Consider the following 12,923-nt stretch of genomic DNA (forward strand, 5'->3'; position numbering starts at 1 on the left):
ATGTGCAAATTATGTAGGAAAAATTCGAAAAAGGAAAAAGAATTAGTTTACGTATCTCTACTTTAAAATACCCATTAATAATTACTTTTAAGCGGTGAGTTCTAAATGATCATTTAGAGTGCACTGTTTTTTAAATGCATGATAGTCTATCATAAAATAAAATTTCTTCAAATGGTGTTTTATGCATACTTTTACAGTTGTAAAAGGTTTAAGCTGAAATTAATGATTTTTAACCTTTTGAAATTGCTAAAATAAAATATAACGAGTATAATAAAAAGTAATATAATATTTTAGTTGTTTATTTTTCTCTGATTACGGTTAACTGTATTATTCGCTGTAAGATTGTTGACATGGTGATGGCGGAATTTATGCAAACTAAATTAAATTAAGGGGACCTTTCTTATTTTCTTACGGCACTGTAAGAAAATGGGAGTTTTAGGTCTCTGGCAATTATTAGGTCCTGTAGGTCAACCTGTTACTTTAGAGTCTTTAGAAAATAAAATTTTCGCCGTAGATATTAGTATCTGGCTAAACCAAGCATTAAAAGGTTATCGTGATTCTCAAGGTGGTGCCGTACCTAACGCACATCTCTTAAGTTTATTTAGCAGATTATGTAAGTTACTCTTCTATAAAATTAGACCAATTATCGTATTTGATGGTGGTTTTCCAGAACTCAAAAAACAAACAATAATTAACAGAAATCAGAGAAGAGCTGCTGTTAAACAAATTAGTCGAAATGTAGGTTTGAAAATTCTTGCAAATTATTTAGCATCTAAAAATTTAGGGCAAGTTGTCGATAATCGGAATAGTAGCAAGCCAATAAAAGTGAAAGAAAAAGTTCAAGATGAAATATTTAAGTTGCCACCTTTGCCTGAAAGTTTTCGAGAAGCTGATAATTCGTTTGAAAGTAGCGATGCAATTGAATGGAAATTTCGCGACTTTAGCAAGAAAGATATAAAATATCTAAATCAAATTGATATTGAATCGGAGGATTTCAACTGCCTTCCTCCTGATGTGAAACAAGAAATTCTGAGTACTCTGAAAGAAAGCCGTAAACATCGAACTTGGGAGCAGTTTGAAGAACTTCCAAAAGAGTCTCATGACTTTTCTAATTACCAAATGCAGTGTTTGTTAAAAAGAAGGAAGCTACAGAGTAAACTTGAGCAGGTGCAAAAAGATATCCAGCAGATGAATTCTGCTGGTTTCATTGACCAATACACAAGTGATCATGTTATTGGTGAAACTAATAAAATCATGTCTGATGATTGCTCCCATTATGTACTTCTGCGAAAAATTATGCAAAATGAAAAACCAAATTCTGATCAAAGTTCTCAGTGTGATGAGAACAACTCCTACTCTATGGTTGAATCAAAAAATGCATTTATTAAAGATATGGAAAATATTGATGTTTCCACTGACATTTCATCTGAAGTTCTTATTAAAAATATCAAGAAAGAAAGTGAAGATTCAGTAACAAGTAATGAAGCATATAAATTTCCATGTTCTTTTGATTTAAGCAGTGAAGATGAAGTTGATAATCCTCCAACATTTGATCAGGTAAATGATTTCAAACAGCAAAGTAGTCCCTATACGAAAGATGAACCTGTGAATGAATTAATATTGAATTCAGATAGCATGAAAAATTCATCAAATGATAATTTTAGTGACCACAAAGAACAATATCTAAAAAAGAATTATACATCTGTTGAAGAAGTAAAATCATCTTCAGAGTATAATGAGATCAATCACATATCTGAAAAGGAATCTTCACATTTACTGCAGGTTTCTGATGATAGTGAAATTGAGGTCATACCTGAAAAACATGAAATTTTTCATAAATCTGAAAATGCTTCACATGATGTGGAACATTTACTTCTGTTATCAAGTGGTGATGAATTTATGCCTTGTAATGAAACAGAGACTCCTGAAATAGATTTTAGTAGCAATTTAAAAGATTCACATGGTCTTGAAAATAAAGCTGATACAATAATAAAAGTGAGAAATAATGATGAATCTAAAAAGCAACATGTAAAACATATTCCAAAAGAATTTGATATATCTGTACCAATCAATCCAACCCTCAGTGAAAATTCTTGTAAACCTTCAACTAATAAAGGGCATTCTGATTCAGGCTTTTCTGTTATACCCTCAACATCTTCTGATCAGTCAATATTAGAAAGAGAAATTGTTTTGAATGAAGAAACTATTAAGGCAAATCTAGACCTGCAAAAGAATCTGGATACTGCAACAGCTTTACTTGAAGCAGATCAAGCAAAACAAGATCGTCAATCCAATACTGTTCAAGAACATATGGTTGAAGATTGTAAGGAGCTTTTAAGACTTTTTGGTATTCCATATGTTGTGAGTCCTACAGAAGCTGAGGCGCAGTGTGCATTCTATGACTCTGTAGATCTAACTCATGGAACAATTACTGATGATAGTGATGTATGGTTATTTGGTGGTAAAAGAGTATATAAAAACTTTTTTACTCAACAGAAATATGTTGAATTTTATAAAGACAAAGAAATATTTGCTCATTTTGCATTAAGTCGTCTAAAGCTTATAAATTTTGCAATGCTAACAGGTAGCGATTATACAGAAGGCATTGAAGGAGTTGGCCCAGTTACAGCAATGGAAATTTTGAGTGAATTTCCTGGTGAAGGTATTGATGCGCTGTATAAATTTAAGCATTGGTGGGAAGAATCAAATAAGAAAGCACGACCACCAGAAAATAAAATTCGAGCAAAACTTCAGAAATTAGCATTAGCTGAAACTTTTCCTGATAATAAAGTTTTTGATGCATATCTTCAACCTGTGATTGATGAGTCAACAGAAAAGTTCTCATGGGGCCAACCGGATTTAGATTCTTTACGTGATTACATGCGAGAAAAATTTGGTTGGAACAAGAGCAAAGTTGATGATGCCTTATTACCTGTTATAAAAAAATTGAATGAGAGAGATTCACAAACGCATTTGGATAATTTCTTCACTGTGAGTTTGAAAAAGCACGCAAATCTATTTCCAAGTAAAAGAATTATGTCTGCACTTAAAAAAATGACTTCATCTGAAGAACAAAATTCAGCTGTGCAAAATGAAGGTAAACCTATGAAAAGGAAGTCAAAATCGGCTGCTAAAACAGGAGTATCAAAAAAGAAAAATATTTCAAAAGCACAAAGGACTAAAAAGAAAACAGTACCTCAAGGACCTGTTTTGAGTGAAGAAAGCTCTGATGAGGAAGCTAAGTTGTAAGCAATTTAAAAAAATTATTTTAAAATCAAATCCTTAAGAACTATAACTCTGAGATGAATGCAATCTCTTTTAAATTGTAATTATAAAAGCAGCTTGATGCTGTTACAGCAGGGTATTCAGGATCCAATTTAAGCATATATATAATGTTAAAAAAATTAATTTTCTTAATTAAAAAGATTTTTAATTAATTTTCTTAATTAGAAAATTAATTTTTTTAATTAATTTTGACATCTTTTGAAGGTACTTTTCCGTTTTGCCGGCGCAAGCGATAAAGTCGCCAATAATGGTAAAACCGATGCCAAACGGAATATTCTCGCTGGTAACCTTTTAAGCCTCATTTTCAAAACAAGTCGCAGCTTTTTCTTATCAGATTGATTGTTTCTTTCAATACTGGCATATAATTACATAGAATTTTTATCAGATAGTTCAGTTTTATGTCTGAGGCCATTTTCGGTAATTAAGTCAATTAGGATGCAATCACAGCGCTTACCCTAAGCAGAAAATATAGAAATATTCATCCATTCTAATGAGAATGCATTAGCGAAGTAAAGCACTGCAGTTTTACATAATTTCTGAGTAAGCTATTCGTACGAATTGAAATATTTCTTGTATTTAAACTTGTGTTCCAAATTAAGATTTAACTTGAAATTAATGTAGATAATTACTGAGAGCATTAGACTTTTGTAGAGTAGTTTACGTGAGAGGAGATCGCTAGGGGTCACGTGATATGAACCGGCGAATCAGGATGTTGAACCATGAAAGCATAGTAAATTCTTAAATTAATGTCTTTTTGCAAACTTATTGTCTTTATTTATTGGCTTTTTATAAAATTTTAAGCGATATTAAAATGTTTATGCCTTCTTTTTTTAAAAGAATTCTTAGAACTAACATTTTTTTAAATATTTTTCATGTGTATACTACTGTATGTTGTCGCCAATAAAGTCTGCTTGGCGAGATTTGCGCCGGCGAAACGGAAAAGTACCCTTTTGAATTTGGGGCTGAATTTGGCATCTTTTGCTTTTGTGCATGATAGTTGCATTATAAAGTTGTAATAATGTATCATGGAGGTAGAAAGTAAGATGGAGTCGCCCTAAACAAGTTCCTCCGTACCCTGCTCTGAAGCACCGGCGATCCCTACGTGGTGACCAAAACATTGGGTCATTTACCATTGAGTTCTATGGGATTTGACGCGTTCGGGTGTAAATATTTTGTAATTACGACGCAAATATACATATAAATGTATATATTTTCTTTTTCTACAACACTTCAGAGTCCTAAGTATGTGAAAACAACATATTTTTAAACAACATTTCATTCTGAACGGAATTAAATGCTATACTTTTCACAGGACAGTTTTCTCAGAGTGGTTTAATTTGAATGAAATACTTTCACAAGTTTTCGTTAATTACAATAGAAAAAAAAATTAAGGTAATTCGATTTTATTCGGTTAAGGTACAAAAGTTAAGATCAAAGTTTATTGTATTATTAATATTAAAATTATGCATTATTTCTTTTCTATTTATAGAGCTTCTTCCTAAAATACTTTCTTAAATATAACATGATTTTTTGGCTTCTTTTAAATCGAAAAATGTAAGCCAATTTATAATTAATGCTCTGTTCGGTTCATTTTAAATTAGAGAATTATTAGGAATTAGCGAAATGCTTTAAATAAGTATTTCGCTAATTCCTAATAATTAAATAGGTATTAAATTGTATTTGACTTTCTCTGAACATTTCTGAAAGAGAATAAAATAAGTTTTTTTTTTTTTTTTTTTTTTTTTTTTAAGTATTATTTAAAACTTGTAACTGAGTTATTATAAAATGTAAAGGGAATAATTCTTTTAATTATACTTATCAGATTTTTTTTTTTTTTTTACCCTTCATTTCAACAATACATATTCCAGAACTCTTTATTACGTTCTTAAGTGCGCATCTCATAGCATTTGCTTTACAATACCTTTTAACAGATTGCTTTCCAATACGAACAATTCTTGCTTAAATAGTTTTATAACGTATTTGTCAACAGGATTTCAATTTATCTTTACAATTCAATATTAAGGTTTATATTTAGATAACATTTATAATCATTATAAATTAGATACATTTAATCATTAGATTTCTTCACAGTACTTTCACAGTTGTTTATAAGTGAATAAATTCTTCATTTCAAATACATTTATAAATAAATTAATGAATATTTAAGTATTTTGTCAAAGGCAGATACATGCTTTTTGCAAACACATGCATAAATACCCATACATATTTCCTATTTATAATTTCCGGCATGTGCAAATCTTTAATTTCTGTGCATTCACTATATTTTTCGTGTAAAGTAATTTACACTAATTTAGCATACACCCGAAAGTTTTACATAAAAAATATATATGAATATAATTTAAATGAAAATTATAAGTATTATTTTTAATACCCACTCAAAGGTCAGTTTTTCTTCAAAATTCCTCCACGATGGCATCTCTCTCTTTAGGCAGATAGCCCTTGCATGCGTTACTCTATTTAATAAAAACTTAATCTGATCTATGTGCCTAATTACAAATATTTTAACATACATAATTTTATGTTTACATTTAGCCATCAAGTTTCAAACTTTTCAAATCTTCTAGAAAATAAATTTTGGCAGATCTTTTTTAGCAATTTTCTTAAAATCTATATTTTTGTAGTGCAACAGCTTAGAATTTTATAAAACGAATTCATAATCAAAATCGCTGTTGTTAGTTATTGAAAAATAACCAAGATGTGATTTTTACGTAAATGTCAGTAAACTATACAAATTGCTATTATCCATCACACTATGAATGTTTCTTTCATGCGAGAGTGTCCCTTTTTCGATTTCTATGAAACTGTCGTGTGTCGAAATACTATCAGAATCTTGTCAAGCGAGCTTCTGAATGTAAACAAAGAACACCCCGTCTGGTGACCCAAGCTTCAAAGCAGTGCTTCACTTCTAGCGCGGAATGGCCCCTCTTCCCTTTCCTACCTCCATGTAATGTATAGTGTTTCAACATTTCATTTATGCATTGTAAAATAATGTATTTAAGATGCTAGTTGTTAAACGGACTTTTGTAAAAATAAGGTTCTGCATGGAAATCCAAATTATATGTAAAAAATGAAGTTCTTGTCAATATCCGTGCATACAGTTTTAAAAAAAAGTTTGTGATTTTACCTATTTTATTATTGTAATATAATAATGAAATTATTTTCCTTAATTATTTATCGTAGATTTAACTAGATGGAATTTTTTTGTATTTTGGAGAAGAGAAACTCCACGCTGTTCTCCCTTGATGTGCATAAATTTTTTAGCATCAATCAAAGATTTAATTTTGATTTTTTTTTTTTTTTTTTTTATTTGGCATGCTTCTCTTCATATGTGAAACCATTTACTTCTGTGTTTGAAATGGATGTTAAGGATTTATTATCCTTTCTTATCCTTCTTGAATTATCTTTTTTGAATCTCATTACATATGTACACATAATGCATATAGTAGAACTAATAGATTTTTCCAGAACAGTGTTGCATACAGTACCCGCTGCTTACTAAAATTGCTTCTGTTTTCAGCATATTTGAGTTTATTAAGTATTTGGATTTAATCCTAGTATACTGTACACATGGGATTTGGCAATACATTTATGAGCTGTAAGCATGACATTTATGGTCAGCGCTAAATTCCCAAATGCGAAGGGAGGTCACTTGACATCCGAACTACGTGAAAGATGATGTCACGTCAAAGATACGCCCCTTACGCTCAGTAAATGTCTGCGCATAAATTGAAACATGCTTGTGCAATATAAATTTCAGTTGAGAAAATTTTTCTGAAAATACTACAGATGCTAACTAAATACATACCAAATATTAACATTTTAGCATGTATAGCTTTCCAATATACTCTTGTGTTTATTTTAAATCACTACGAAATATATGAGATTTTAGTTTTAAATTCTTTTAATATTTGCAGTGCATTTCATGTAATAATTAGTGTTTTGTGATTTAATTTTGTCATTGTATTAGGAAAACAGTATTTGTTTCTCTATATAATATTCAAATGAATAATTAATGAATTTAAAATTTCGAACATTTTGTAATAAATGTGACAACTTGTATTATTTTATTGTATATCTGAAAGGAATCTGGTTTAAATTTTATATAACAAAACTGCTTAATCATGACAAATATTAGCTGCAAAATTGGGAAAAAGTGCACAATCGCAAACCCCTTGCACGTTTTTCAGAATAGCACATACACATAAACCATTTACACGTCGACTTATTTTTACTTAAAAAAAATCCCAGAATTGCACAAAAATGGCATTGCACACACTCTTAACTTTATCCATCTACACTGCTATTTTCTCATAAATTACAAAAATTTGCATGAAAATGCAAAAAAATTCTGAGATTCTTTAAACTCGGTAAAAAGCACGGCTGATCTTTAGAATATGGTAACTGGTAGTTTGGCGACATTTTGGAGGCGATAAAGGTTACTACCTGGGACTTTGGTAATAATGTGAGCAGTACTCAGTTCCGATTACGTATTATTTTGTGTGAGGGAAATGAGAGATCATGGGATATGTCGTGTGATATTAATGGACGAATTACGGTTCTTTAATCCGAAAAGGGGGGAAATCGGGAAATTTTGTATTTGGCTTTATTCTGTGTTGTGTTCGTTAATTTTTGGATCCCATGGCCCTAACTAAAGTGAATTCGAAATGGGTATTTAGTGGGATTGAAAGGGGTAGTAATAAGTGTTTCTTTAAGGTTGTGCGAGATAGAAGTAAAGATGTTTTATTAAGTTATTTATTTTACCTGGTACCTTGCTGTGAACTATAAGTATGATTTTAAAGATCCTAAAACAGGCGCACATACGCTTGCTTTTTATTTAGCGGAGGAAATAAGAAAAGTTTATCGGACACGTAATCAAGATTCTGAAGAAGATTAGGTAAGTTAGTATTTTTAATTATTTGAGGATATTATTTTTATGCATTGTTCTAAATGTAAGGTGGAAGTAAAGTAATTTGGTATTATTGGGAAAATTGTTATTAGCAATGATTTAGTTTAAAGTAATTAGGATTGTAAGCTAATTTTTATTAATTTAATGTATGTGCTTATTTATATTTTAAGTAGTGTTTTTGAATTTAATTATATTTTAATTAAATGATAGTTATTTTGTGAATTTTATGTTTGTAGGAATAAGGTATACGTTTTAGTTGAAGTAAACGTGCATGGAAATAATTTAAATATTTGACACTAAGTATTTGTAATGTTTGCGGTATGAATTCATTGGTGACGTTTATAATATAATAGATAATTTAGAGGTAAAAGTTTTTGGATATTTTATTTATTTTATACGTGGAAATGTTCATATTTGGAAAGGGTATATACTTTTTCGTTATTAGGTAATTTCATATATGTTCTTTTTAACGGGTTTAAAGATTCAGAAAATTGTCATGCATTTTCGTGAAATTTTTCTAATTTATGAGAAAAAAGGAGTGTACATGGATATGGTGAAGAATGTGCGCAATGCCATTTTTGTGCAATTCTGGGATTTTTTTTTTTAAGTAAAATTAAGTCGACGTGTACATAGTTTAGTGATATTTTAATTAAATGATAGTTATTTTGTAAATTTTATGTTTGTAGGAATTTGGTGTACGTTTTAGTTGAAGTAAACGTGCATGGAAATAATTTAAATATTTGACACTAAGTATTTGTAATGCTTGCGGTATGAATTCATTGGTGACGTTTATAATATAATAGATGATTTAGAGGTAAAAGTTTTTGAATATTTTATTTATTTTATATGTGGAAATGTTCATATTTGGAAAGAGTATATACTTTTTCGCGATCAGGTAATTTCATATATGTTCTTTTTACCGGGTTTAAAGATTCAGAAAATTGTCATGTATTTTCGTGAAATTTTTCTAATTTATGAGAAAAAAGCAGTGTACATGGATATAGTGAAGAGTGTGCGCAATGCCATTTTTGTGTAATTCTGGGATGTTTTTTTAAGTAAAAATAAGTCGACGTGTACATGGTTTATGTGTATGTGTTATTTTGAAAAACGCGTAAGGAGTATGGTATTGTGCACTTTTTCCCAATTTTGCAGTGAATATTTGTCATGATTAAGCAGTTTTGTTAGATAAAATTTCTAGCATAAGTGTAATTTGGCTAGTAGATTGTTGGAAGAAGTGTTCAGTAGATAAAAAGAAAAGAAACATGTCTTTACTTCGTGAAGACAAAATGGCGGCGGGAAAAAAAAATAAAGGGTTGCTGTAGGAGAGTTGGTCGCCAAATTTTCGCCAAAAAATCGCCAAGTTACCATAATCTAAAGATCAACCAAAAGCACATATATGAAATTACCTGATCGCGAAAAAGTATATACCCTTTCCAAGGATGAACATTTCCACGTATAAAATAAATAAAATATCCAAAAACTTTTACCTCTAAATTATCTATTATATTATAAATGTCACCAACGAATTCATACCGCAAACATTACAAATGGTTACAAATACTTAGTGTCAAATATTTAAATTATTTCCATACACGTTTACTTCAACTGAAAAGTATACCAAATTCTTACAAACATAAATTCACAAAATAACTATCATTTAATTAAAGTATCACTAAACCATGTACACGTCAACTTATTTTTACTTAAAAAAAATCCCAGAATTGCACAAAAATGGCATTGCGCACACTCTTCACTATATCCATGTACACTGCTTTTTTCTCGTAAATTAAAAAAATTTCACGAAAATGCATGAAAATTTTGTGAATCTTTAAATCCGGTAAAAAGAACATATATGAAATTACCTGATCGCAAAAAGTATATACCCTTTCCAAAGATGAACATTTCCACGTATAAAATAAATAAAATATCCAAAAACTTTTACCTCTAAATTATCTGTTATATTATAAACGTCGCCAACGAATTCATACCGCAAACATTATAAATGGTTACAAATACTTAGTGTCAAATATTTAAATTACTTCCATGCACATTTACTTCAACTGAAACGTATACCAAATTCCTATAAACATAAAATTCACAAAATAACTATAATTTATTTAAAATATCACTAAACTATGTACACGTCGACTTATTTTTACTTAAAAAAAATCCCAGAATTGCACAAAAATGGCATTGTGCACATTCTTCACTATATCCATGTACACTGCTTTTTCTCATAAATTTCATTGCCATATCAGTATGTTTTCATTTTGATGTCCTCCAATTATGAATGTCTTTTCATTTCTTTTTAAAATATAGAAATGTGTCATTACTCTGTATTACGTATGTTTCAGTTAATGTCATAAAACTCTATGCTACATAATGTCATAAACATTATGTAGCAAAGACTTGAAAACTTACTGATGTCTCCTCACAGGAAATTTTTAAATATGTCTGAGTATAATATAAATGATAATATAAATGTCTGAGCAGAAAGAGGCTGTGTTTAAGTAGATAAAGGATTTTTAACTGATTGGTGAGGGCGTTATTTAATAGCCACTGTATTGTCTATTAAACACATAATTTATCTATTTCTGTATAATATTTGGCACTGTTCTTTTATCAGGACCTAATTCAGAAATGTAGATATGTTATGCATGTATATATGTATGTATGTGCTCATATATTTAAGTACAAATGTATGTGTATACACATACACATATATGTATGCATGCATACATTTGTTAATCCGGTCCTGATAATAGAACAGTACCTAATATTTTGCCAGTTGATTTTTTTTTGGGGGGGGGTACACCGCCACTGATAAATCATGAGAATATATTGATGAAGCAACGCACCATGTTGCCAAAGACCATTTACGTGGGAACCCATGATGTCACCAAAAAATATTTATTGTTCAACCCGGGCATATGTATAGCATTCTCCCAGATGGTTTTTCAGTAGCATGACTGCAGATTATGATCCCTCCAATGGGAATTTTAATGTTTTAACCTAGTGGTGGACAGCATAGTGTAGTTTTGATTGTTTCGGCAAAATCTCATATTTAGCCTTCTGCATGAATAGACTGTAATGTGGCTTGCTTTAAAGACATCATGTGCCTCTTTCTTCTTTTTGATTTTAGAATTTTAATACCAAGTTTGTAACCTTCTCAGATGTTTCCTTACCTGAAAACAGATGACTGTGTATATGGTGAGAACAAAAGCACAAAAACTTAGATGTATATGTGTGTTGGATTGGATTATTCAACTATGGCAAAGCACACAAGGGTTATCTGCCTAAAGGGAGAGATGCCTTTGTGGAGGACTTTCTAAGGGAAACTGGCTCATATACACGTTACACATGGGGAAAACCACAAAAATGCCCATGCAATCAGCCCGTTCGCGGGATTCGAACCTCGGACCGAACTACCAGTGTTCAGCGTGTTTACCGCTCGGCCGCTGGTGGGCCTTGTATATGTGTGTTATATAGAAAAAGGAGAATATAGAGAAACAAGTGGCAGTGGATGAATCATTGCAATAGATATAATATTTCTTTCCAATGATGCAAATAAGTTATTACAGTTAATAGCCTAATGACCTTACAGAGTATGGATATCTAGGAATGTGAAATGGTCAATAACACATATTACAGATAATGAGTAATTTTCTCTATAGTTCAAGAAATTTTTAAAAAATACCTTAAAATGTGTGATTTACCATAACTGATTAGGTTTTTTTTTTTTTTTTTTTTTTTTTTTTTTTTTTTTTTAATATGGCGCAAGTACACAAGGACTACATTGCTAAGGACAGGGATACCTTTGTGGAGACTTTCCTAAGGGAAATTAGCTCATATTCATGTTACACATGGAGAAAAACAACCATGCAGTTAGCTCATTTGAGTGTGTTCAAAACTGGGTTAAACTACTAGTGTTCAGTGGTCATTACTTCCCAACGACTGGCGAGACCCATATTTAATGTGTATTAACAATATTTTCCTGCGACTGAAATGGCTCACAATAGGCGATTGGTAAAACTGAGGAGTGTTGTTACTTCAACCCAGTTTCAAATCCCAGCAAATTGATTGACTGTATGAGAGATTTTGTGTTTTTTTTTTTTTCTATGTGTAACATGGAAGCGAGGAACTTTCTTATAAAAAGTATTCCACAAAGGCATTCTTCCTCTTAGGCAAATAGCTGTTCAGTCCTTTGTTATAATCTAAATAATGCAGTGTTAATTTGTAAGTATAATTATGGTCTAAACAGAACTATACTCAATAATTTAAAAACTTAAAATTGTAATTTTAGAAAAAAGAATAGCTTGTTTATAGACTGTACCAATTTCATTAATAGAAAAGTACAGAATAATTTCTTTAAAACACGAGGTATCATATTTCCCTTCAGAGTTAATACTCTATAAACACTAATGTAATAGTAGTAATATTAAATACAGCAAATGCTTAGTAGTACATAACAAATCTTTCCAAGTTTACATTATGAACTATCAAACAGAAGTATTTACAGAGAAGATAGTTCATGCATAGTGCAACAAATTTTGAAGAGACTAATTGCCTGTATGATGCAAACCGTTTTGTTATGTTATTTGATATAGGCTAGTCAAAACTAGGTCACAAAAGGAGATACAATACCTGTTTGGCATGTACAAAATTTGAAGAAATTTTTTATATACCACAAGGCACGTTTTTGCAGAATTTG

The 12,923-nt window shown here is 30.5% G+C and overlaps 1 protein-coding gene across 2 annotated transcripts in view; it reads left to right on the top strand.

Annotated features, from left to right (window-relative positions):
- The first annotated feature begins 319 nt into the window (after positions 1 to 319).
- mus201 (rad2 superfamily protein mus201) overlaps positions 320 to 12,923 on the top strand; it is a 69,663-nt gene continuing 57,059 nt past the window's right edge. Inside the window, exon 1 of one of the 2 annotated variants that reach the window (XR_015040258.1) lies at positions 320 to 3,825. Coding sequence is in view for 1 of the 2 variants with exons in the window: in XM_085813290.1 (XP_085669416.1) it covers positions 427 to 3,249 (2,823 nt within the window). In the remaining variant the exon portion in view is untranslated. Of the gene's footprint in view, positions 7,338 to 12,923 lie in introns of those variants that run through there. The other variant, XM_085813290.1, reaches the window with a different exon arrangement.

This window comes from Stegodyphus dumicola, chromosome 3 (assembly GCF_044657685.1).
Source record: "Stegodyphus dumicola isolate Sdum_Otavi_A_Nest chromosome 3, ASM4465768v1".
NCBI classification, from domain to species: Eukaryota; Metazoa; Arthropoda; class Arachnida; order Araneae; family Eresidae; genus Stegodyphus; species Stegodyphus dumicola.